The 26896-nt window shown below is 41.2% G+C and overlaps 1 protein-coding gene across 11 annotated transcripts in view; it reads right to left on the reverse strand.

Annotated features, from left to right (window-relative positions):
• Positions 1–1123: 1123 nt before the first annotated feature.
• The window catches only part of gon4lb (gon-4 like b), a 41719-nt gene continuing 15946 nt past the window's right edge, over positions 1124–26896 (reverse strand). For 6 of the 11 annotated variants that reach the window (XM_067509175.1, XM_067509177.1, XM_067509174.1 and 3 more), the window contains 22 exons: positions 26565–26711; positions 26288–26492; positions 25950–26054; positions 25792–25832; positions 25426–25514; positions 22655–22898; positions 16537–16623; positions 14893–15070; positions 14659–14809; positions 12090–12240; positions 11406–11522; positions 9093–10193; positions 8795–9020; positions 7638–7795; positions 6180–6377; positions 5840–5983; positions 4804–5106; positions 4574–4672; positions 4373–4499; positions 3948–4299; positions 3744–3846; positions 1124–1417 (listed from right to left, as the gene is read on the reverse strand). In XM_067509175.1, coding sequence (XP_067365276.1) covers positions 1301–1417; positions 3744–3846; positions 3948–4299; positions 4373–4499; positions 4574–4672; positions 4804–5106; positions 5840–5983; positions 6180–6377; positions 7638–7795; positions 8795–9020; positions 9093–10193; positions 11406–11522; positions 12090–12240; positions 14659–14809; positions 14893–15070; positions 16537–16623; positions 22655–22898; positions 25426–25514; positions 25792–25832; positions 25950–26054; positions 26288–26492; positions 26565–26711 — 4443 coding nt within the window. In that variant the 3' untranslated portion in view covers positions 1124–1300. Of the gene's footprint in view, positions 1418–3743; positions 3847–3947; positions 4300–4372; positions 4500–4573; positions 4673–4787; positions 5107–5839; positions 5984–6179; positions 6378–7637; positions 7796–8794; positions 9021–9092; positions 10194–11405; positions 11523–12089; positions 12241–14658; positions 14810–14892; positions 15071–16536; positions 16624–22654; positions 22899–25425; positions 25515–25791; positions 25833–25949; positions 26055–26287; positions 26493–26564; positions 26712–26896 lie in introns of those variants that run through there. The other 5 variants (XM_067509178.1, XM_067509176.1, XR_010914772.1 and 2 more) reach the window with 5 other exon arrangements.

Here is a 26896-nt window from a genome sequence, read left to right on the forward strand (position 1 = left end):
ACCCTCTGCATTTATCCAGACTTGGGACTGGCACAAGAAGACACTGGCTTGTGCCCCCTTGCGGTTGCATTATTGGCACCTTGTTAGTGAAGAATAATATTCAGACAGTTACCCAGCTGGACCGGTGGTTATAGATCACATTGACTGTGGAGTGCATGAACCATGACTACAGATCAACATTATCATCTCAAATGAGTGACTAGAGATGAGATTTGGAAATACAAAACCTTTGTTGTATATAATGCACTTCTCATACGATCTCACAAAGGAAGACTGCCTGAGCAGTTTAGCTCTTTAGCTGAAAACTAAAATAAGAAATATCAGGACTCAAGGGGCCCTCTAACTTATCAAATCATGTGCAGAACACATTCTGCTGTGGTGACCCCTGAAGAGACAAGCCGAAAACTTGAAAAGATCTTTCGAAAAGTAATGTTTGATTTCAATACCAATACCATTCACATGGTTTCAACATATAAATTAAGCAGGTATTGTGTTTGAATGTAATAAAGTTAAAAAGTAAAGTTGTACTGAATTTTATGTTTCAGAGCTCGATGACTGTGTTGACCCAGAAACTGGAGAACGAGCACAGGGATGAACCCTACTCCTTAGCCCACACCTGTACCAGCACTCAGGTTAGCTAGTAGTCAAACCACACTAAACTACACATGTAGTTACCTCCTGTGGGTCTTGTTTTGATAATCACAGCTTTAAAATAAATACATAAATAAAAAAACAAAACAAAACAAAAAACAAATTCAGATTAAAAGTCTGATTATTCACAGTTGAATTTGATCTTATAATAGCTGTTTAACTGATTAATTCTATAAGTTGTTCTATTGTTCCTGGTGTTATGTGAAAATTTAAGTTTTACATGTTAATATTTTTATTTCATAATTTTTGTTGTGATTTTCTATATTTTGTTTTTGTCTTTGAGAGCAATGAAGTTAAACCATTTAAGTTGTATTGCTGTTGCTAGTTCAACAAGTCTGCTGAATAAGTAAATGTTTATTTAAAATCTCACATGAACAACATTAACAAAGACAAACCTTTATTCTGAACATATTGAGAGTAATAAAAAGGTTCAGACCAGAATCTGAACTGATCTGATCCAGGACACCAAACAGACTGATGAAAAACTTTTATTGAAGGAAAAACAAAAACCTTTCAGTCTTACAAAAATGTTATATAATCTGAAACTTCTATATTTACACTTATTAACAGGAAACATCCGTGAGTTTTACTTGCCACTTTCACAATAAGAGTCTTAAATATCAAACGCCCTGCCCGTTCTGATCAAAGGTCAATCTTCTTCCTGATTAGCTCCTGTTGATTCTGTGGAGGGAGCTTCATCCTCAGAGCTGGTCTGTCGAGCTGCTGTCTGAAACAAACGCATCAGATCCCGAAACCTGCGAGACACCTGGAGATACATGACAGTATTTATAAGTTCAGATACTCTTGTGTGATGTGATGTCAACTTTACTCCGATAAGACTAAGGGCACTCTTTTACATTCAGATTCTTGGTGTTTTCATTTGATTCATGACTATTCAATTGAAAAACTGTTTAAGAAAACAAATGGCCATAATGCTTTGGGTCCTACTTGATCAATAGTTTGGTACACACTGCACATTTGTCCACTGAGTTGGCTGGCATACAAATGTAGGAAGATGGGCCAAACTCTAAGGTTATAATTAGAATATATAAGACCAAACAATCTTATGATAAACACACACTTTTTATAAATTAGTATCTGACACATTAAAATAACATCTGTTGTCTGATTTTTACACCTTATATTTAACAAGCTAATTGATCCAAATACGGTAGGGGCCTGATTCATGTTTTTGCAGCTTAAAAAAAACTGACACCACATCAGAGAGTAAGGGGCTTCAAAAAACGGATAATAAAATGCATACAGGCAGTGTTATTCCAACTATAAATCTAAAGGAAATGGAGCCTAAACTGCAATAATGTGAATTTAAATAGACAACTTTAACATGAAAAAAAAAACAAACAAAAAAAAAAACATCTTTCTTAAAACTATTTGCTGATTTGTCAGTAAATAGCAGATGGTTCCTTACTTGACACATTAACAGATGCAGAGAGAGCTGCAGGTGTATCACCTGTGTTTGAATGGGTATTTATGGTGTAACTCTTTATATTAGTTATAACAGTCAACAGCCACGTGGCAAAACGTTCGCCGCACATTTTAATACCATAAATTTTAATATTTGGGCTGAGGGAGAAGAGCAAGTAACCTCAAGTCATAGGTAACCTCAGTCTGAAGTAAGCAAATTCATGAAATGAGTCCTCATCTCTGGTCATTGTGCTTGTTATTGTCTATTTATGAAAAGCATTTCAGAGATACATGTATGACTGATCCTGACAGCATGAAACATTCGCCCTTGTGAAGGCAGCAGGGCACATGGGCCAGAGTACAGTGCAATTACACATACCCATTCACTAATTTTACTTCAATCTGGTTTCAAGTGACAAAAGAATGGTACAAAACAACCACACCATTTTACATCATCTATACAAGAGACTTATTGGATCGGCTTTGCTAGAGTTGGAAGACTGAATTTCTTTTTTCTTGAAACCAATACTGCTGTAGTCTATTACTGTTGCCACATTGCATTGCAAGTGTTAAAAGATTTTAAAAAATGGCATGAAGTCAAAATCAAGTCATTTGAATGGCACATCATCGTGAGTCACATCATACCTAGATATACTTCATTAATAAAAATATAGAATAGATTCCTTATAGCTGTATCGGACAGTTAAAATTAATTTTCAGTAATTTCAAAATCCTTTATCCTTTCCTATAAATAGTCAGTATCAAATGTGCTTATTATACAGTAAAACGCACTCAAATGTTTGCTCATAGAGTGGATAATTACTACAAGCTAAACAGCATGCACACTCTTTATGTTTTATATGTTGCAATGTTTCCCTGTGGTTGTGTTCCACATTTTTGTTCGCACCATAAACTCTTCCGCAGATCTTCCTATGCACTTAAATATCTAAAAAAAATAAAATAAACAAATAAAATTTTCTTTCTTTCTGCTCTTTCTCACACTTGCATCTTGTAAACTGTGAACACTTTTACATTTAGTCATTTAGCAGACGCTTTTATCCAAAGCGACTTACATGTGAGGTGCTAGGCAAGCAAAAATCTAAGTCAAGGAGAAAACATCAAAGCAAAGCCCTATCAGAAAAAACATTTCACGAGATGCAAGTGCGAGAAAGAGCAGAAAGGATTTTTTTTTTTTTTATAATACAGATTTAAGTGCATATGAAGATGCGGAAGAGTTCTGTTGCTGCTGTTCAGCAGTTTTTTGAATATTGGGAGAGAGTCTGCTGAGCGTGCAGAGTTTGCTAGCTCATTCCACCATCGTGGGGTCTTTGCGCAAAAAAGTAAAATGTAAATGTAATGTCTAAAATGTAAAGACAAACAATCATTGTTATTTTAAAAGAAGCAGGCAATTGTTAAAAATCATGTCTCTACTTTAGAGACCCAACAGCTGAGTGAAAAGAAAAAGGGGCAATGCTTGCTGCTGTGTTTGGGCTAATGAGCAAAGATTCAGAATAAAGAGTTGAATTAATGAGAATTTACTGGCATTTCTGTCTGAACAGGTCCTTTCCAGACATCTGAAAATACAGATAAACTTCACAAACATTGTTTAATACAGAATAAACAAACAAAATTGACCAATGACAGCATGAGACTAAACAGTCACTCGCCTCACTGGGAGTCTTGTTGCCGAGCAGATTAGAGATGGCCTGAAACGTGTTCGAATTGGCTCCATCCTGCTGGCACGTCGTCAAGATAACTCTGTCCGCCTCCCTGAAACACAAAACCATGTAAAATCACTGTTAAGTCTAGGCTCCTGCTGAAGGAAGAAGCAGGAGGTGGAGCATCTAGGGATGTAACAGCAGGAGGTGTACCTGGTCCAAAGGATTACTTTTTTTCCACTTGCTGTCAGAGAAATATTCTTGGCACATACAGGGAGGTCAGGAGGAGGACTGGGGCGAGGAGGACCAGAGGAGGAGGTAAAGAGAGAGGAGGAAACTGATGTAAAGATGGATGACCTAACAGAAGTGGTAGTGACTGAAGAAGATGAGGGGGTGACCGTTGGCTGCAGCAGAGCCTCCTCTCTTCTGCTCCTCTTTAAAGAAAGGCTAGGTTCCTTCTCACTGTTCTTCCTCTCCTCCTCATCTTCATCGTCCTCCTCCTCACAGAGTTCCTCCTCCTCCTCTGTCAGGGGAAACTGGCCTTCCCACGATGCACTGCTTCGATCTGTTGTTACAAATAGGTAATTACATCACCTTTATATCGATGGCAAAGCACAACAGGCGAGTGTGTTACACACCTGGTTGGGGACTGTCGTCATCCCCCTTAAGATCCAGATCTTTGTCACCTGTGTCAGTGTGGGATGAGCTGATCTGAGAGTAGAGAGGGTCCAGGCTCTTCATAGCTCTAGCTACAGCTCCTGGGTTCTGGAGGAAAATGAACATGTGAGACAGGTTTCTCTAACCTGACCTTGATTCAAACTGATAACACCAGAACAAACCTTGTTGTCATGGCACCGAGGGCATCCTTTCCTCCGGTGTCTGCGGATTTTTGCATCATGACAAGAACATGGCCAGTCTTTATGCGACCAATCACAGCCCTAGAAAGATTAAACAGTCTTTATCTGACACATCACAGCTCTGGAAACAACTGTCAAAAGAAAAAGGGTATTATTGGTAGCCAATGTTTAAAAAAGTCCATGAGTGAAAACTCACTAAAGGATTTTCAGACCTTGTAGTTTCTGTGGGAATCAATCTTCCTCCTCCGGCTCGCCATTGGTTGGATTTTGTGTCCCTCGTCTTCCTCATCGAGCTCAGGGAGTGTCACCTCTTCAAAGCCATTGCTGGCTCCACCTGCTGATACCTGGTTGCACCCCTCTCCACCATCTGACCCGCCCCCTCCTTCTTCTGGCCAATGCGCTTCTTCAAACTGCCCTGGGCGGGCCGCAGGGGGACGAAGCTCATCAAAAAATATCCAGAATTCAGCTTGTAGATGGGTGTGGCCTTTAAGCAGCGTGGCCATCTGAGCCTTTAACTAAAAACGGAAAAAAACCCCAAAACAAAACAAAAAACATATAACACTATACCAACTAATTGTTGGTATAGTGTTATATGTTTTTTGTTTTGCTGATCAATAATGGTCACTGATAATCCTTGAAATGCAGGGATGTTCTGCTATATATAAGTACTGGTGCGCACCTCTGATGTGCAGGCATAGTTACATTGTGGCTCATTAATCTTGCTCATAACATTTAATGATAAACACACAGAGGAAGATTTTCCGAGCCAGAAGCGTTCTCATGGGCAGGTGAAGTTTACATTTGTCTGGTGAAAGATTCTTTCTGGTGAGTGGGCGGGAAAAATAAATCAAACGAACCATTTATCTAGATAATGTATGAATATTCTTTCTCCCCACTTGAAAGAAAATGCGGCAGGGCATTATTCTGGTGCACGCCGGCAGCACCACACCAATGTTAAACTGCTATGTTTTATCAGTCATACTGGTTAAAAGTGATTTTTGCTCCAGTTACTGCATCTATTTCAATACATAAAATGACCACCCATTTTATTTATTTATTTTTTAAATGTTTCTGAGACAACAAGGCCATCCACGGTCAATTAACTGGATGACCATTTCCCCTTGTTATACCATTTTTTGACTACTTTTTTTGATACTTACAAATTTTAAATAACAGCTTAGATTAGCTTTTAATAAAGTTAATGAGAGGATATTCAAAAGGGGTTTTTTGGTGTCTACCCATTCGTACCTCTGAAATACCATTTAGACTGAGGTCTGGACTGGTTTGGAGAGCCTTGATGATCTTCTGATAATGCGAGGGATTATCGCCAAAGCTGATCTCCAACTGTCGCAGAAAACGTCGGCTGCGTTCAAACGCCTGTTGCTCCTCAAACTGCAGGACCAGAACACAGCAGTGATTTACTGATGCAGGTACAGATACATGGTTGATTAAAGCTGCAAGTAAAACACATTTCATGAATCTCACACACACACAAACTGCAATTCACGTGACATACGACTGAGATACATCTCAGGATGCACCTGAGATACACCTGGTGTTCAGGTGTTGATGCACTTGTGCAGCTCACCAGTCCACACTCCAGCGCCTGCTCTGGATGCAGGAATGCTGCAAAGTCTCGAAGGAGGTCAGTCCGATCTCCCAGGATGCACCGCAGCTTCCTGAAAAGTGACATCACTTCTTGTCCTTCCCCCACCTGCTCGAACTCATTCAGTAGAGACACAAACTCCTCCACCTGCCCAGGTGCATTCTGAAGAGCATCACACACCTGTTGACACAGTAACACAGCCCTCAGATGAACACATTTTTCTTTAGACCTGTTTGTAACCCTGTGTTTATCAGAACCAGAACAAAATGAAGAAATTGCCACAGCTGAAGATGCACAGTGAGATTAAAAAAATACGCAGCAAAAGCTAAGTCTATTTACTTATTGTTTATTTTATAGTCTATTTATTTAGTTTATGACCTGCTCCTACAACTTAATTTAAAGTGAACACATCATTAACAATGGGTTGACGTGGAAAGTGTCTCTACTACTTGGTTCCTGAACCAAGTTGAAGTGGGTACAGCAAAACATTGAAGTTTTAGTACTGAGTGGGGTGACTGTGCCTATGGATGTGGAGCAGTTGTCCGCCAAACCCAGGTTTTTTGCTTGAACACAACACCAAAGTGTTGTTTGGACCTGTCTGAGTCCATGCATCATCATCTTCTACTTATCCAGAGTAGGTTTGCAGTGGCGACATCTTTCTCACCAGCAACGATTTCCATCTCAGATCAGATGGGATATATATTCTCTCCAACATTTTCCTTGTCTACCACAGGGTCTCCTACCAGCTGGGCCTGCCTGAAAGACCACTAATGGGATGCCCACAGGAGGCATCCTTATTACATGACAAAATTACCTTAACTGGCTCTATTCAATGCAAAGGAGCAGCGACCCTACTCCAAGCTCCCTTCAAATGTCAGAGCTCTGCACCCTATAGGTAGGTTACCAGGACAATTGATGAGGATAAGTTAGTCAACACAATCTTTATTCTGCCCTTTCCCTGAATATCTCAACCAGTCTTTCCAACAAAGCATTGATGACCCATCACATACATGGGAGCTACATGAACAATTTAAATCTAAAACTTAGACACAAATTATTGGTTCACTTATGACAAGAAGAAATATGCATCACAACTACCATCCACAGTTGTAAGGTAAAGAGAACTCTTCAGTTAGGAGTTTAAATCACATTTTTCTTGGCATCTAAAAAAACAGTCATCTTTCTATTCATTCTTCCACCTAATTCTATTGGGTTTTAGGGTCCACAAATCTATTGGGTTTAACGCTCCACAAAAACACCTAACAACTGCACTTCAGAGCTTATATAATAGTTTAAACCCTAACCTATTCAGGGTTTTCTCTGTCTGGGAAAGAATGTAAAGTTGTTTTTTTAAAAGGTCTGCAAAACAATGTGACAGGAAAACAATCACAGGATTAGAACCTGCAGATCAGTATTTGCAGGAACTGTTTCTCTGCTCACCCTGCTGAGGTAATTCTTAGCGAAAGCCATGTCTTTGCTTTCTCTGTGCGGGTCATTCTCCACCAACTTTTCATCATACAGCAGCAAGAGTTTTGCTGCATCTTTACTGTGCCGCTCCTGACGGCTCCTCCTAAGACCACGAAGGGGTCTGCTCCGCCCTGCAGAAAGGTCACAAAACAAAAGTGTGTAAGGAGACCTTGGTGCAGAGAGGTCAGAAAATATATATGTATAAAGAGGTTTGTAAAGGTTCTTAGTCATTCTGGTGTGGTTATCTAGAAGCTGAAACTTGGCAACTGGTTATCTTTTTAGTTGGAAACCTTTAGCTACTCATCCAAGTAGCTCTCCAGTCTGAAGCAAAGCTGGTAAAGGGACTATATGCCTACCTCAACTCCCTTATTCAGGTGCACCATCCTTCCCACCCACTTTGCCATGTAAAAATGTAAAATAAATACACTGCACTTTTACCACCTATGCAAACAGTAACACATTTTGCTTTGTATAAGGCTGCTTAGCTGTAGGCTGCTCACGAGCCATGCTGACCCTTGGCCTCTATTGGATTGAGTGGTGTATTTGGTTTTATGTATGCATTTCTCTCATACCACATGTAGTCTGTATCCAAAATGTGGACCATGTGGTGTTGAGGTGTTGCTTCTCATTTTCTGCAACATCCTCCTGTGTAGATGCGGTTTGATCTCTTCAATGTAGAGCTCTGAACACTCTTCATGCACGGTATGGCATACACTATGTTACACTTCTTGTGTTTTAGTGTCTGGTCTTTTGTGTTGATGAGTCTCTGTCTCAGTGTGTTTGTTTGTTTGAAGTGAACAGGTATATCCAAACATTCTTCTGAGTCTGCTCGTCTGTTGTGCCTCTGCTAGATCTGGATATTGTCTTGTTTAAGGCCCATGTAGGATAACCACAGGGCTTGAGAGCTGTCCTCAGATGTTTTTTTTTTGGGCTTCCATAGAGGTGGGGAAGTTTTCTGCCCTCTGGTGCAGTGTTAGATGACTTTCCCTCAAACTGCAGAAGTTAGGTGGATGAGTAGCGAAAAATCTCCAACTACGAACAAAGAAGTAAAGCTGTGCAAAGAGACCTTAAGTGAAGGGTCAGAAACTAAGCCTGTGTAAGGAGACCTTTAGCAAAGATAAAGCTCTAACCTCGTCCACGTCCGGGACACCGTCCTCCTCCTACTTGGGCTGTCCCCTCTCCTGAATGCAACTCCTCATCTTCTTCCCCCTTGTTGATTCTCCCCTTCCCTGGCCGTTCTTTGGGCCCTCCCTCCTCCTCTTCCTCCTCTGAGGTAGGGGAGTGATCCTCCTCAGAGTCTCCATCTGCACAGATTCGGCGCTCTGCTGCCAACCATGTCAGCTGCTTCATTGTCTCCTGCAGGATCACAGGTCAGAAGTCAGAGTCAGGCTGTAACCATGCCATAAGCTCATCTGCATTCCTGTTTACCTGTAGCTCTGGAACAGACAGTACTGACTCCTCTGATGCTGATGACATCACTTCCTCCTCGTCTTCATCTTGTGTGAGGTCATCAAAGTCCTCCTCCTCTTCCTCATCCCCCTGCCTGTCCTGGTCTTCATCCTTCTCTCCATTTTCCTCCCTCTCTCCACCCCCCTCCTCCCTAGCCTCCTCCTCCTCCCCTTCTCCCCCCTGCTCCCCCTCTCCTCCCCTACCTTCATCTTGTTCTCCTCCTCCTCCTGCACCTTCTCCCTCTTCTCTGCCACCTCCCTCTCCACCTGTGTTTTCTCCTCCATTCAGACTGACCAAACCCACAATAGTCCTGTTCTCCCTCTCCACCTCCTCGTCATTTTCCTCTACCTCATATTTCACCTCCAACTCCTGAACTTTCCCATTCCCTAGCACCTCCTCCCTCTCCTCTGTAGAAGACAGGGGACTCACTGTTGATGCTGAAGCTAAACTTTCCTCATCGTTGTCTTCTCTGTCCTCTATCAGCTTGGGGCTTACAGAGCTCTGACTACCCATTTTCTTCTCTTCTCTGATTGGTCTGTTCTGCTCTTGCCCCAGAGCATACTGAGATTTGGCAGTGGGCATCGTCCATACCATCTGGAAGAGGAGGTAGCCTGGCTTCACACCAGTGGGTGTCGACGACATGATAGGGTTTGTAATGTTGGAGTTGGGAGGGGGAGTGTCTAGTGTTTGCTGTCTAGTAATAGTCTGGCCACTAGAAGGGCAGTGGGTGGGGAGTGGATGAGCAGCAGCCAATGGGAAGGCCCCACAAACACAAGGTGTAGCTAATGGGAGACCTCCTGAAAGAGAGGGGGGTTTGATAAGTAACTCAACACCTGGGGGGGAAAGAGACAGACAGCTGATTGGCTGAACCTGTCTGTCCATGTATCTGTCTGCAGGGGCTTTGGCCAGTGGGAGCAGTGTTGCATTGTGGGCCAGCGTGAAAAACCGTCTGTGGTGGGGGATGGGGGGGCGGGACTTGTTCAGCCAATATGGGTGGAGTCTGAGGGTGCATCCAGGGGGGAGGGAGGGGGGGTAACTGCTGGAGTCCAGCCGGGTCTTCTGGATGATCTGATGACTGTTCTACAGATTAAGAGTCACAGGTGGGTTAGTTATTAATCGGTTACAAAAATACGTTGATTTACTAACCATGCATTGACGCATTGATAGTACACAAAGATTTGGGACCATAAAGAAATTACCTCAAAGTGCACGTATTTACTTGTTACCTAGAGCACAAAAATATAAATATTTGTGTTCTGAAATCAGCAGATATGAATTCTGAAAAACACCACTGAGATTAGCGTATGACGAAATAAACTTGTGGAGCAGCTTCTTCTCTCTGAGATTCTCTCTGATTATTTACAGCCAAGTGTCAGCTGAGAGGGAGCAGACAGCTCAGTTAAAGTCAAAGTTACTCCTTAACTCTACTGGATGACAATGCTCCATTGGGTACCAGCGTAAAAAGACTTCTAAAACGGTCTATATGAGAAAATGATCCAAACACTCAAACAATTATAGATGTGCAGAAAAGCTGTGCCCACAGTTTCCCATCCACAGTCATGTTTTCACTATAACAAGCTTGTCGGTTATTTGCTAACTGCTATGAACACATTGGCTTTCATCACACCTAAAGCTGGAAATCATAAGAGCTGCATGTGCTGTACTTAATGCACTGCACCTAGCTGTTCAACCTGTGCCACAGGTTCTGATGGACACTGAGATAGTTACAGCCCCAAACCAGGCATAACACTGTAGCAGTTGTAGTTGTGAGCAGAGTCCCCATCAGCAGCAGACAGAGGAGGAGCGGGATCAGTGATAGTGACCACTTTAATGTTCATTTTTCTATTCTGTTACAGTATTTAAACTAAAGTAAACTGCACTGTTTACTGATAATGTAGATTGCACCAAATTCAATTAACTTCCTGTAGGAGAGACTTTATATTTGTCTGTAAAACAAAAATTACCATTTAAGATTGGCCTATTTTGGCGGGTAGGAGTAATGCCCACATTATTTTTAGTAAATTCATTATGTTAAATTATTATATATTAATTTAAAAATAAAGAAAGAGCTTCATGGGAAAATAATCAATAGATTAATTGAAAAAATAATCAATAAATTAAATCAACAAAAAAGCGTTAGGTGCAGCCCTAGTTATTATACAATACTATTTACTGTGATTGATGAATTAAATGTTATATATTATATTGATAAACACTAATTTGACTTTAGTTTGTGGTCTCAGCAAATCCTGGACCACACTCCTGGAGTGTGGTTCTGATTTAGTGTCACACCTTGAGCCAGTTGGGCATGTCAGAGTTTTTTCTTTCCACTGGGGGGCGCTGGTCTCCAGGCTGAACTCTGTTGCAGGCAAGTGGCAGGGGGGGGACGACTCCGTGGGTCAGATACATCTGAAAAGCACAACAGTAAGAGTTTATTGTCACCAGTTCTCTGAAACCAAACCCACTGTGTACCATCTTAATCTCTGCTACGTCAAGCTCTGCCTCCTGTCTTTTTTCAGTGCAACTGAAGCTGTAAAACATCTCTGGTCTCACCACAGTCTTTAACACCTTTCCTTTCATTCTCCCTGATACTTTTTTGTCCAACTGTCTAGCCTACCCTATCATAGTCCCAACCAGTCTTTACTGCCAGTACAATACTGTCACTTTTTAAGTAAACAGCACCAGCCAATCAGAGGATGTCAATGTCTTGCCCAAGGACACTTTGAAGAATGGATAGGATCTAGAAAAATTAGCCATTATTAGCCAGTTTAAAATCCACTTTCTACCAATAATGTGCTATTAGGTTCCCTTGTGACCACTTAAACCACAATCGTTAAGATCAGGTCTATTTAGTGACAATTTGTTATCAGTCAACACTTTGTCAATCACCTGTCCCATCTAGACATTTATAGCAACAGGTTCTCTTAAGATATACTGATGATGTCAGAAAGTGTGTGTTGATGTCATTGAAGTCACCTTAATGACATTGTTGGGTGGAGCTCTCTGGCTGCTCATCTCTCTGACGTGTTTCCTGAAGTTCCATCGGTTTTTGCAGAGCAGGTAGGAGCTAATCAGCTCATCAGACTGGACCGTCCCCTCGAAATGCTTCAAACCAAGAACGATCAGTCTGCACAGACACATCGTGAATAACAATGATTCATACAAAAGCTTGTTATCACACTTAAAGATGGCACCAGATCTCCAAACGCACATGCTCATTTGTTTCTCCAGCTAAGAACTAAAAAAGTACCCCAACTCAATACCCAAAAGTGCCAGTGGTTGTACCACCTCAAAAGGTTTAGTCAATTTATGGAACTAAGAACATGCAATGAAATCCTCTTGTTCTCAATAAGATATAACAATTCCTGTCCTTTCCACCGCACGACTCCACTGTTTCTGCCTGCCTGTCTCTCAGACATCTCAGCCTTGATGAGAGAGAGACATCTTTAGCTCAACCTCTACAAGACCGAAGTCCTTGTCTTCCCAGCCAGACCTTGACGCAACACATCAACATTGGATCTACAGTGATTGTCTAGGGCACCAGATTTGCCCTCTACAACATCAGGAAGATCAGACCCTACATCACGGAACATGCAACCCCACTCATTGTGCAGGCGCTGGTCATATCTCGTCTTGATTACTGCTACGCTTTGTTCATGGGGTTACTGGAATCCACAATCAAACCCTTGCAGATGATTCAAAACGCAGCAGCTCGCCTCATTTTAATCAGCCAAAAAAGACCCGTGTCACACCACTCTTGAGATCTCTACAATGGCTTCCTGTAGCAGCTCGCATCAGGTTCAAAGCGCTGTCTCTTGCTTACAGTGTGTTTAACTGAACAGCTCCTGCTTATCTCAACTCACTCATTCAAGTCTACAATCCTTCCCATCCGCTGCGGTCTGCCAACAAAGGACGTCTGGTGGTCCCAGCACCGCACAGAAGACACCAAGCAAAACTGTTTAGCGTTACGATCCCACGATGGTGGAATGAGCTACCAAACTCTGCACGCTCAGCAGACTCCCTCCCAATATTCAAGAAACTGTGGAAAAACAAAACTGTTCCGCATCTTCCTATGCACTTAAATCTATCTAAAAAGAAGTGCTCTTTCTCGCACTTGGATCTTGTGAAATGTGAACACTTTTCTGATAGGACTTTGCTTTGATGTTTTCTCCTTGACTTAGATTTTTGCTTGCCTTGTACCTCACTTGTAAGTTGCTTTGGATAAAAGCCTATGGATAAATGACTAAATGTAAAATGTAAATGTAAAATCTAGATTAAGTACAAAATTAGTCAACTGAGAAAAAAAAGATCTGAAAACGTATTGAACTTTATGATGTTAATAAAATATATAGGACATTTTTGAAAATATGAAAACTTATACTAATTACAAATAAGGGAGAAAATGGCCACAACAGGCCTCAGCAGTGATGAAAACATCACCATTGTGATTCAGAATCCTAGAGGACCATCACATGATCACACAAGCAACTATAAGAACAAGGTAATAGACTGTTTAAAATAGCTGGAAAGAGACCACACTATTGGTAAAGCCACCCCTTGCATGTATGAACCCCATTTGTTACAGAAGAATAAGAATAAGCTTTCCTCAGACCCATTGTCAGTAGCATTAATTTAAGTTCCATTCAAACATGCACTAATATACCTGTGGGTAAAAGCAACTTCTTATTATAGACACTTTTATCCAAAGCAACTTATACGTGAGGTCTAAGTCATGAAGAAAACATCAAAGCAAAGTCCTGTCAGAAAAGTGTTTACATTTCATGAGATGCAAGTACAAAAAGAGCAGAAACAATTTTTTTTTTTTTTTTTTTTTTTTTTTAAAGGATTTAAGTGCTTAAGAGATTTAAGAGATTTTTTCAAGCCAGTTCAGGCACATCTGTTGGTGGGACAGTGTTACATTTAAAACTGTTTACGTGGTAAATACAGCTCCATAACTATGGCACGTTCATGCTAACAAGACAGATCACTGTCCAAAAATCAAAGAGGTACATGATTTTTGATTTGATAGAAATCTCAGATCATCACACACTCTGCAGTATCCTAACACTAATCACTGCTCAACCTGGTGGTGGTGGTGGTTTCGATGAGGTGGTGTAGGGGCAGTAACAAGCTCATTCATTGGAGAAACTGTATGGAATACATCCATCTCCTCCATCTGGACAGATTCTGACATGAATCATGCAGTAGTTTTAGGCTGCTCCATCTGTATCGCAATGAACCTTCAAGGTATCTTGGTAGGGGCACATCTGTAACTCTCACAGGGCCTCTCCACAGGTGTGCTTCATCTCTCTCTCTCTCTCTATACCACATCCCTGGGTTCTATAATTTCCTTCACAAGGCTACATCAAGCATTTCTCCCCGTCTCTCCAACATCTCTGCATCTGGCCACTTTTCCTCCGTCTCTCAAGCATCCAGATTCACACTCTACAGCACCAGATTAGATTAGACCTTAAGGATTAGACCTAGAGCCCTCTTGATTCCTAACCCAACATTTTGTGTAATCACATCAATTTTGTGTATGTACCCATCCTCTCCTGCAGTATAAACACTCCTCTTCTGTCGGCTGTGGAGGGCTGGGTCCAGGCTGCAGACTGGAAGCAGTTCTGGGTAGAGAAAGACAGATCGGGTGGCAAACAGCCAGGCAGTGTCGGTGGGCAGTAAAGGAAAGGCATGGCCTGAACAGAACCAGAAGAAGAACCATAATCTGCATATGGTCAGACACAAAAAAAGAACTTGATGTTTAGTTGCTCTTTCTTACTGTTGGTAGCAGGAGTCATCCTTGGGAGTAAACGTCTAGAGGTAGCAAGGGCAGGGGAAGGCTTCTTTCTCTGCTCCACCTCCTGCAGGAGATCCAGCGCTCCCTGGAGGTTGCACACTCTAAAACTGCTGGGGAAAAACAGGGCCTCCCTGCGCTGGGAAAATTGCTGCAGCTCCTCCTAAAGAGATAGCAAATGTTTGTGTTGTTGTTGTTACACTGTTAACACATTACCTCATTACAGTGGCAACTGGATCTAGGTGACCTATGTTAGGCAGCAATTGAACAATATGTCCCTGAAATTGATTTGTTGGAAGCAGAGATAAAAGATAACCCAGCATAGACTCGGAGGTCTCGTAGAGTAAAAGCCTTGATAGGTCTGTGGTGTTTTGGGGCAAAAGTGGGACCTAGTCAATATTAGCCAGGTGACATGCGTTATGGCTGATCCATGTACGTTGCGCGCCTAACCTGCTCTGGAGCAGGTTTATGTCAACAGCTCAACCACTGAATCCTCATGGATACAGGTTCCCAGCAAGGACAAAGGAGACTGTATTATTATGGTAGATAATAGAGGTTCTTCAGGCTTTAACATTGGAACTCTGAACCAGCTAAAATCAAGTTCCTTGACCTGCACAGCTCCCATATCTCAAAACAACAAACAATAGATGTGTTATGTAGAGATGTGCACCAACCAAGCTGATTGGATAATGGTGGGAGTCAGGATCGAAAAGGGAATAAAACCGGAAAGAAAGGAAAAGTAGAACCCAAAACGTAACAGTTCAAACCCCTCTAGATGTTCACACTGATTTTATATATTTATACATATAGTTTAATATATTCTATTGTTGTACTGCTGCTTTATTCAGTCTTTAGTGTATTCACTTTGTTCTCAGATGTGCATTTCAACTTATGATTGATTGTTTCTAAAAAGGAAAAAAGTAAAGTAAGAAAAGGCTGGGTTTGCTAAGATGCTATATTCACATGAGACACAAACTATTTGGATGATGACAATTATGTTTATGTATTATGTTATGTCATATGTTTATTCAATAACAACAAAGGACCAGGACATTGTATTTCTTTATGTCTATATCTTAACAATGAATGGCCAATGAAAAAAATTTACTCGGTCCATTTTTTCACCAAAATTTATCTCTACAGTGTTGTGAGTTGTAAAACACGTGAATTTATTTTCTCCTTCCAGATTGTTTCTTCATTTTCAGCAAATTGAGATTTGTTAAACAAGATAACTGCCCTCTTGTGGTCATGTACATCTGCTGTGCAAGAATAAAAGAAACACATGGGCAAATGTTTCCAAGCATAGGTTTGTGTCAAAATTTGTGCGTATCGAAGTATAATTCGCCCTTTACACAGCATTTGTTGGGCTAACTGTTACTTTGTTGCTTGTGTTATTACCAAATTTCTTGACAGTTACAACTTTTATCGCATACTGTATTATGTACTTCATTCATTGTTTTGCTAATGTCAATTATTATTACCTCCACCTCTTTCACACATAAATAAAAACCCAGTCTTGAAAGAAAAAATTGATTACCAGCTTTGTGATATTGATTATCCAGGACGAACAATGTTTGTAGTGTTTGTTTGTAACTGACTGAATAAGCAATGTTGTTGTTACTAACTCACCAGATACTGTTTTGTGATGCAGGCCTCATGGTTCAGGGCAGGGATTTGGCAACTCAGCAGTTGAACCTGAGTCAGTAGCTGCACATGCTGAAAGAGATATTCAATTCAATTCAATTCAACTTTATTTATATAGCGCCAATTTACAACAAAGTCATCTCAAGGCACTTTACAGAATAAAGTCCAGACTACACAAGTATGTAGAAGCAACCCAACAAATCCCCCTTGAGCAAGCCCTAGGCAACAGTGGAGAGGAAAAACTCCCTTTAATGGGAGAAACCTCCAGCAGAACCAGGCTCAGGGTGGGCGGCCATCTGCCTTGACCGGTTGGGGTGAGTGGAAAGTGGAGAAAGAAAAGAAAAGAGCAACGAAAAGCAACAACGAAAAGCAACAACAAAACAACAAAAAAGCAACAACAAAACAACAAAAAGCAACAACAAAAAGCAACAACAAAACAACAAGAAAAGCAACAACAAAACAACAAAAAAGCAACAACAAAGCATCGTGCAGGTTGTAGGATATAGAATTAATGGTATACAGTAGTGACAAGTAAATGTATAGAGAAAAGCTAGTTCAGGTTGAGTGAGCAGTTTAACTATAAGCTTTATCAAAAAGGAAGGTTTTAAGCCTAGTCTTAAAAGTAGAGAGGGTGTCTGCTCCCCGAATTTGGATTGGAAGCTGGTTCCACAGGAGAGGGGCTTGATAGCTAAAGGCTCTGCCTCCCATTCTACTTTTGCAAACTCTGGGAACCACAAGTAGGCCTGTATTTTGGGATCGAAGTGGTCTAATCGGGCGATACAGAACTATGAGATCTTTTAAATATGATGGAGCTTGACCATTAAGAGCTTTGTATGTAAGGAGGAGGGTTTTGAACTCTATTCTAGATTTTATGGGAAGCCAATGAAGAGAAGCTAGTGAAGGTGAAATATGATCTCTCTTTCCTAATCCAGTCAGCACTCTTGCTGCAGCATTTTGGATTAATTGAAGGCTTTTTAGAGAGTTATTAGGACACCCCAGAAGTAGGGAATTACAGTAGTCCAACCTAGAAGTAACAAATGCATGGACCAGTTTTTCGACATCACTTTGAGACAGGATGCTTCTAATTTTAGCAATGTTCCGTAGGTGGAAGAAGGCTGTTCTAGAGATTTGTCTTATATGTGACGTAAATGCCAAATCCTGGTCAAAAATAACTCCAAGGTTCCTCACCGCAGTACTGGAGGCCAAAGTTATGTCATCTAAAGTAACTATATTGTTAGACAGCATATTTCTCATGTTTTTAGGCCCAAAGAGGATGATTTCAGTTTTGTCTGAATTTAGAAGTAGGAAATTGTAGGACATCCAGGTCTTTATGTCTTTTAGACATGCTTCAAGTTTGACTAATTGGTTAGTATCTTCTGGTTTCACAGATAAATAGAGCTGGGTATCATCTGCATAGCAGTGGAAGTTTATGGAATGTTTCCTAATAATTTTGCCTAAAGGTGACATGTACAGATTAAAAAGTATTGGTCCTAACACAGAGCCCTGTGGAACTCCATAGCTAACTTTGGTGCATAAAGAAGAGTCATCATTAATATGAACAAGTTGGAATCTGTCTGACAGATAAGATTTAAACCAATGTAATGTGGTTCCTTTAATCCCAAATCTATGTTCTAGTCTCTGTAATAAAATGTTGTGGTCAATGGTGTCAAATGCGGCACTAAGGTCTAGTAAGACGAGTACGGACACAAGTCCATTATCTGAAGCGAGGAGAAGATCATTGGAGACTTTTACCAGTGCTGTTTCTGTACTGTGATGAACTCTAAATCCTGACTGAAAGTCTTCATACAAATTATTCCTGTAAAGGTGATCACATAATTGTTTTGCAACTACTTTTTCCAGGATTTTAGAAATAAACGGGAGATTTGATATTGGTCTATAGTTGGCTAAATCACCTGGATCAAGACAGGGTTTTTTAAGTAATGGTTTGATTACAGCAACTTTATAAGCCTTTGGTACATAGCCAGTTTCTAAAGATAAGTTAATCAAATCTAATATGAATGTGTCTATTAAAGGTAGAACATCTTTAAGCAATTTGGTTGGAACAGGGTCTAAAAGACATGTTGTTAGTTTTGAGGAGGCGATAGTTGAACTTAGCTCAGTGAGATCTATGGGTGAAAAACAGTCTAAGATGGATTGGGGCCTTATTGAGGATTCTAGAGCTGTTGTACATGAAGATCTATCTGTAATATTTGTAGGGAGGATCTGGTGAACCTTTTCCCTAATGGCTGCAATTTTATCAGTAAAGAAAGTCATAAAGTCATTGCTGCTCAAAGTTAAGGGTATACTAGGCTCAACAGAACTATGGCTCTTAGTCAGCCTGGCTACAGTGCTGAACAGAAACCGGGGGTTGTTCTTGTTTTCCTCTATTAGTGCGGAATAATATGCTGTTCTGGCATCACGGAGAGCTTTTTTGTACACTTTTAAACTGTTTTTCCAGGCTAACCGGGATTCTTCTAAATTAGTGGAACGCCACTTCCTCTCTAATTTTCGTGACGCCTGCTTTAAGCTGTGCATTTGTGAATTGTACCATGGAGGTCGCCTCCTCTGATTCACTGCCTTCTTTTTCAGAGGGGCAACTGTATCTAGTATCATACGCAATGAGGCTGCAGAATCGTCAACTAAGTAATCAATTTGTACAGGAGTAAGATGGCTACTCACCATAGTATTGACACATGGTGGTGAAAAAGATGAAGAAATAATTTCTTTAAATGTATTCACAGCATTTTCAGATAAACATCTGCTGTAGTGGAATTTTTTCCTAACTGCTGTATAGTCCGTTATTGTAAATTCAAATGTTATTAGAAAATGGTCAGACAAAAGAGAGTTATGAGGAAATACTATTAAATTATCAGTTTCAGTTCCATATGTAAGTACAAGGTCTAATGTGTGACTAAAACAGTGAGTGGGTTTATTTACATTTTGGGAAAAACCAATTGAATCTAGTAATGAATTAAACGCAGTGCTCAGGCAGTTACTGTCAGCATCTACATGGATGTTAAAGTCACCCACTATAATGACTTTATCTGTACTAAGCACTAAATCAGATAGAAAATCAGAAAATTCAATCAAAAACTCTGAATAAGGGACTGGAGGACGGTACACGAGAACAAATAATAGTGGTTTTTGAGTTTTCCAGTTTGCGTGTGAAAGGCTAAGAGTAAGACTCTCAAATGAGTTATAACTATGTTTAGGTCTAGGAATTATTGATAAGCTAGAGTGAAATATTGCTGCTACTCCTCCACCTCGGCCTGTGCATCTAGGAACATGATAATTAATATGACTTGGGGGGGTTGACTCATTTAAACTGACATATTCTTCCTGCTGCAACCAGGTTTCAGTGAGACAAAGTAAATCAATTTGATGATCATTTATTAAGTCATTTACTAACAGAGATTTAGAAGAGAGAGATCTAATATTTAATAATCCACATTTAATAGTTTTGGGTTTTGGTTCAGTATGAGCATTAGTCTTAACTTGTATTAGATTTTTATGATTAACTCCCCTTGTGTTCATTTTTGGTTTAAAAAGTTTAATTGGTCGTGGAGCAGACATAGTCTCTATAGGGCAAATAGCAGTGTGGTTAAGATCATAACATTCAGCAAAATAATAATATTCCCTGTGTGAAAAATTAGAGTCCATAAGAGCTGCATTTTGTCTGTTGGTAACGTCAGATTCTATAAATATCTCGGACTGTTTATACCTGTGGATGTTGTCGGGTGTTGGAGCGGAGGATGCAGGAGAGGTGAGCACATCAGAGCCACAGGTGTTTTCAATGGTCAGTCAGTCTCCGGAGACTGAGATGCTGTGGACAATGTTCTCAGTCAACATCCGTGATCCCAGAAAGTTCGGGTGCAGTCCATCTTGCTTGAAGTACTGAGGACGATCCCAGAAAAGATTGAAATTGTCCACGTAAAAGAGTCCGTGCGCGGAGACTTGTGGTTGAAGCCATGTGTGCAGGCTGAGGAGTCTGGAGAACCAGCCAACACCGCGACCCAGCGTGGGAATTGGGCCGGAAATGAAGAACCGTCTGTCGTGGAAACTCTCCAGTGAGTTGAAAAATGACACGAAGTCACGTTTCAGCAACTCAGACTGTTGGCGTTTGGTGTCATTTGTGCCAACGTGTATCACTACTTTTGTTGCTGTAGGATGTCTTTCAATCAGGTTTGGAATTTTCTCCGCTATGTCAGTGACTGTGGCTCCAGGAAAGCAAAACGTTTTAGCAAATTTTAAGCGGACTTCTCTAACGATGGAGTCGCCAATAATTAGCATGGTCGGACCGGGAGGACGGTGCGGTGGAGAGGTGCGCCGAGGAGGAGCATGTGGATTCCTCTCTGGAGGCATGGTGTTGGTGGCGGTGGCACGTCTGGTCTGGCGAGGCCCCGGCAGCAGGCCCCGACCGCGCTGCCCGCGGGAGGTGGAGCAGTGTGGTATCTCACGAGGCAGGGAGTCACAGGGAACCGCCGCCGGGGAAGTCGGACTTTCCAGCTCTTCAAGAACAGTGAAACGGTTCTCCATCTGGACCGGGGAAGGTGGTCCAATGGATTGGTTGACAAGATTAGCTGCAGCAGGTGTCGTCCGATGTCTCCTTTTAGCCGTAATCCAGGCCTCCTGTGTCAGCGGCGAGGAGCAGGCCCGTGTCGGGACAGGCCGTTGGTCATCCGACAGGGCCAGAAGGCCGCGGGTTGGCATCGCTATTCCAGCAGTAGCAACAGGGCCAGACCACGGCAGCGTGTCATCGGTGTCCTGGGTCACTGAACAAACAGCTGGGTGGATAGAAACTGTTTGTTCCATGTAGCTCGAGGTATTAAGAGCTGCGAGGTGCTTCGCTTGTGTGGCGGCAACGTTGGAAAACCCCAAGATAAGTTCATTTTTTTTTCTTAGTTCGTTTTCCAAAAGTGTGATGGTTTCTTGCAACTGCGTGAAAACGTGTACACAGTTTGAACAGACCGCCATTTCGAAACTACAGATATGCTTATGGACCCTTAGACCTTGGTCTACCAAACTGCTGAAACCAAAACTCTTCTGCCCTAATGAACTTTCTGCTCTTTCTTGCACCTCATGAAATGTAAATACTTTTTTGATTGGACTTTGCTTTGATGTTTTCTCCTTGACTTAGATTTTTGCTGCCTTATACCTCACTTGTAAGTCGCTTTGGATAAAACCGTCTGCTAAATGACTAAATGTAAATGGTATGAGATATTCTGGTACCAAGTGGAGTCCTCTGTTCTTCAGAATGAACTACAACTTGAACAAACATAGTTTTACTGTGTAAAAGTTTACACAGTGTAAATGTGTAAATGATTACACTCTATTTTAACACAGGGTGTTTCTGGATTCCTAAAACCAGTTCTTGTAGTCGGCAAAAAAAGATAAACCACAGAACTCTTCTGTCTCACTCTCCTGAAATGTAGAACAGTAGAGTGAGACAGTAGAAGGCAGTGTGTGGGATAGTAACTATGTTTAAATTTGGAAGGTGCATCTTTCAAAGGACATGGTTTACAGGGTCTTTATTGCCTATAATATGGTCTATGAGATGGTCTGGTATAAAAATTACTTTTTATTTGGGTCCCCAGTTGATTTTGGTTGCATCCAGGCAACATAATTGCTTAACTAGCCACTAGCTGTGTCACGTAACTAATGCCACATTTTATGAAAACCTGTCCCTATATTTTGTTAGCACAAAGGCTAGTTAACATAACGGCTAGTCGAACAGGAGCTGGTCAAACAGGAGAGGGGCATATTAGAATAATATGGTACTATTAGTTCTTTAAGATAAGATGGAACTTGAGGGTTTAAAATTTTGGATTGTGGGGCAGCAACTGAGAGAAGCTACTAATGGAGAAAGATTTTGAAATATGAGACAGTACAAGGTGAGTGAGACAGGAGAAGACAGTAGAGTAAGACAGCAGAGAAAATTAGAATCAAACAGTAGAGGACACTAGAGTGAGACAAAAAATGACAATTGAGACAGAGAGTGTATTTGAAAAAAAAAAAAAAAAAGTAAGTGGGTTTAAATGTGTAATCTACAGAACAGAGACTGGCTAATGTCTGTCCAGTCTCATTTGGTTTTGTTGCTTCATACCTGCTGTATCTGCTGCTGCAGCTGCAGTTTTTGTGCAAAGTCAAGGTGCAGGGTGGGGCACTCCTGGCCTGGCAGCACTAAGAGGGGGGTGACCCTATTGGGTGGGGGGCTTGGAGTGTCTTTTAAAATAGCATGGTGATGATTGGTTGTGTCCTGCAAGGCTCTTTTCTGCTGCAGAGCCTCATACTGTTTCCTGACTGTTTGTCGTCGCTCTGTTAACATCCCAGCTAGAGGTGGCTCAAAACTACATGCAAGAGAAAATAAACAGAACAGAAAATCCAGTGTGAGCTTCTAGCAGGTTTCTTCCTCATGTTAACTGCAGTTGTAGTTCATGTGGCTCTACAGCAATAAACAATCGAACAAAGGGGGGTAAAGGTCTTTGTTAAGTACATGATTACAACCCCAAAAATTTGGAGGATATTTAAAAATAAAGAAAAACAGAACATGATTTGCAAATGTCATCAACCTATATTTTACTCACAATAAAGCATAAAAGATAGATGTTGAAACTGAGAAATTTTACCATTTAATGGAACATTTTAGCTCATTTTGAATTTGATGGCAGCAACACATCTCAAAAAAAAGTTGGATAAGGGTGATGTTTGCCATTGTGTAGCATCCACTCTTTTTTTAACAACTGCTATAAACATCTGGGAATGTTGCAGAGGAATGTTGTCCCTACTTGTTAATGTTGTCCCTACTTGTCTGATGCAGGATTCTAGCTGTTCAACAGCCCTGGGCTTTTGTTGCTGTATTTTTTGTTTTATAATATGCCAAATGCTTTCTATTAGTGAAAGGTCTGGACTGTAAGCAGGCCAGCTTAACACCCCGACTCTTCTCCTGTGAAGCCATGCTATTGTGATGGAGCTAGTATGTGGTTTTGCATTGTCTTGCTGATATGCATGCTGCACACGCCATAGGCACTAACGCAACCCCATACCATCAGCGATGCAGGCTTTTAAACTGTCCGCTGATAACAAGCTGGATGGTCGCTCTGCTCTTTAGTCTGCAGGACATGTGAACTGTATTCACAGACAGTGATTTCTGGAAGTGTTTCTGAGCCCATGCAGTGATGTCCAGTAGAGAACCATGCCTGTTTTCAATGCAGTGCTGCCTGAGGGCCCAAAGATCACGCACATCCAGTATTGACGTTCTAACTCGTCCCTTGTGCATAGAGAGTGGGCCTAATGATATTATTTATTGTAGATGGTGGGATCTTCAAAATTTTACGTGGAGGAACATTTTTTAGAAATTGGTCCACAATTTTTAGATGCAGTTTTAGTTTTGCAGTCACAGATTGGTGAACCTCTGTCCATCTTTACATTCGAGAGGCTCTGCCTCCCTGAAATGCTCCTTTTATACCCAGTCATGTTAGTGACCTGGTGCCAGTTATTCTAAATAGTTCTTATGCTCTTCCATTTGTTTTTGTTTTGCAGCAATTACTTTTCGAGCCTTTTGTTGCCCCTCTTTTTTGAGATGTGTTGCTGTCATCAAATTCAAAATGAGCAAAAAGTTTCCATAAAAATGGTACAATATATCAGTTTTAACATCTTATATGTGACTGTGACTAAAATATGGGTTGATGAGATTTGCAAATCATTGGACTGCATTTATGTTTTACACATTGTCCCAATTTTTTTGAATTGGGGTTGTATAACCAAAATATCAATCACAGATGCTTCTCACACAGCTCTGTAGGTTGGTCAAATGACTTTCACATTAAGCATTTTAATCTGTGTTCTTGCTCCACCAGACTTCCTGCTCAGACTGTACAGAGCAGTTGGTCACGTGTGATGAGGATGGCACACTGAACGTCTACACTGAGCCTGTGGTCAAGTTTGTTCAATTACAATTCCAACAGAGTGTGTTCAAACAAAATGGCTGCATCCTCAGTGTTATCAAAAATTAAAATATACCTTTAATTGTATTATTCTACAGTGAAAGGAAAACAGTTAATTTAGAGCTGTATATAGCTGGAAGATGCACACCAAAGAACTAGTTGGACTGAAGTTTGGTCTGATTCTAGAATCAGTCAGGCGCAACCAGCTCACGACATTATATAATCATGGTCAAGGAGCTAACTCAAACTAGACGTATTTCTCTCAGCCTTATGTCAGCAGACTTTCTGCTTTACTGGCAGCTACTTAAGGACGTATCTGTATTGCCAACAAAATAAATCTTACTACAAAATATCAGCTGTGTGAATCAACACCTGCTGTTTGCCATTTTCTAGTCATGAATTGTCAAAGGAACTGCATAAAGGCTTTAGGGTGCACCAAGTCATCTAGGTGTTCTTGAGACAGACAATGTTCCTGAGCACTGAAGAACAATGTGGTTTCACAGATCTGGGATACCCACACTCATTAAATGTGTTTAAACAGGGTTCTGAAACGAGACGATTTCTGATTTGGTGGGGAGCCGAATCCACGTGAAAAGAATTAGGATGTACCCTCTGAGCTTCACAAAACACACCTTCATGTGTTTTGAATGAAGCAGCAGAATCAGAGGTCATTTCTGTTCCTCCTAACCCAAACAGTTGCAGCACTTCTCTGCTGCACCGTCCCAAAAGGAGGACCCACTTACCCTAACTGTGTAAATGTGTTTATATACACGTGTACAAACCAGTATATAGTAAACACTTTTAGCTCATGTTCTACATGAGCAATTTTTTAACAAAGGAATAGGCATCTTTAAAGTCCAAGTTGTCCTGTTACACCTCCGGTCTAAGTTGTACATTATAACATCCAGTTGTAATAAATCTATGGGATTACCGTAAAGCCTGGGGAACGTTGAATTTTGGTCCAACTTTTAGTGGGCTCTCCTCTTCCTCCTCAGGTACTACCTCCTCTTCCTCCTGTAGCTACAGAGCAGATTTCAGAATCACATGGAAAGACCAGTTTAACTAAACAGTCCTAGGCCAAATCACAATCTCCAGGCTCTTTATAAAGCTCCGACTTGCCAGAGTGCCAATTATAAAACATGTTCTGTCCTCATAGACAAATGTTAACTGTGTGACTGAATTAAAATGCCAACAAGGCCAATAGGCAGAACCTCACTCTTTCTAAACAGAAACCATTAAACATTGATCTAAAGAAAGTTGATAAGAGTCATTAGAAGTCAGTAGAAACTTAACTCACTGTATCAAAGAGCTCCTCAAGCAGCTCATTCACTTCCTTTTCTGAAAAACAAGTGGAAAAGTAAAAACTGAGGGACAAACAAGAGTTAAGAGAGGTTCTGAGGTCCTGGAAAGTTCCTCCAAGCCTTGTCCAGGACAACTTGGGTCCAAAATACCTACTGGTGATCTGGACAGCCCGGTCTGTCCTATAGTCCTCCAGATCAGGTTCATCCAGGTCATCCAGGAAGTTGTACTCTGGGTCATCCTCGTCATCATCACCTTCCCCTGAGGAAACAAACAGATTAAAAACAACGAGGCAGATTTGACTTCCTGTTGAGCTAAAAATTTGAAGTCTTCCATTTAAAATAATCAGTATCAGCTTTTCAGTCTCTGATCACACAGAGGAACAAGATGATCAATCAGGATGGTCTAAATCTGAACAGAAACTTACAATGAGCTGAAATCTGACAACAAACAGAAACCGTATTACAACTTTCCATGAAATCCAGCTTTCTTACCTTCACTATCAAGGGCCATGAGGCTCTGCAGCCACTCGGTCCAATGACGGTCCTCTTCCCGCTGCCCAATGCTCTGATCATACATGTCTGCAGTGATGTCGGGGGCCAACAGTTTGGCCTCCAGCCGACCCAGAGGAACATTAACCAGGGGAAGTCTGGAACGGGTGCGGTATGCTAGACAATCTTCATCAGCTCTTCCCTCAGCCTAAGAGAAAAACAGGTAGTCAGCGTGAAAGTCAGATCTTGTTATACCCAATTATAGGTGTAAGCCAGTAACCTGGTTGTAGGTGTAAGCAGGGCTGCAGTCCAGCTCTTCCTCCACAGCATTAAGTCTGTCCAGGAACGACGGTTCAGGAGCAGTGAGGATGTGCTGAGGAGCAAATGTTGAGGTCATCAGCTGTTCCCTGGGGAGCCCCGGAGATTTCTACACAACAGAGGTCACAGGTTAGGGTGGCCTAAGCAGACGCTTGGAAGGAGGCTTTTAGAAAATTTTACATTTAGCTTGCAATTCCTAGGTTTAACTGCATCAATGACCCATTTTGATTTGTTCTACAATTTTTTGGTATTTCAGTTGAGGTTTTTTAGCAAGTTGTTGGCTGTTGGCTACTT

The sequence above is a fragment of the Channa argus genome, chromosome 7 (assembly GCF_033026475.1).
Source record: "Channa argus isolate prfri chromosome 7, Channa argus male v1.0, whole genome shotgun sequence".
In the NCBI taxonomy this organism is placed as follows: Eukaryota; Metazoa; Chordata; class Actinopteri; order Anabantiformes; family Channidae; genus Channa; species Channa argus.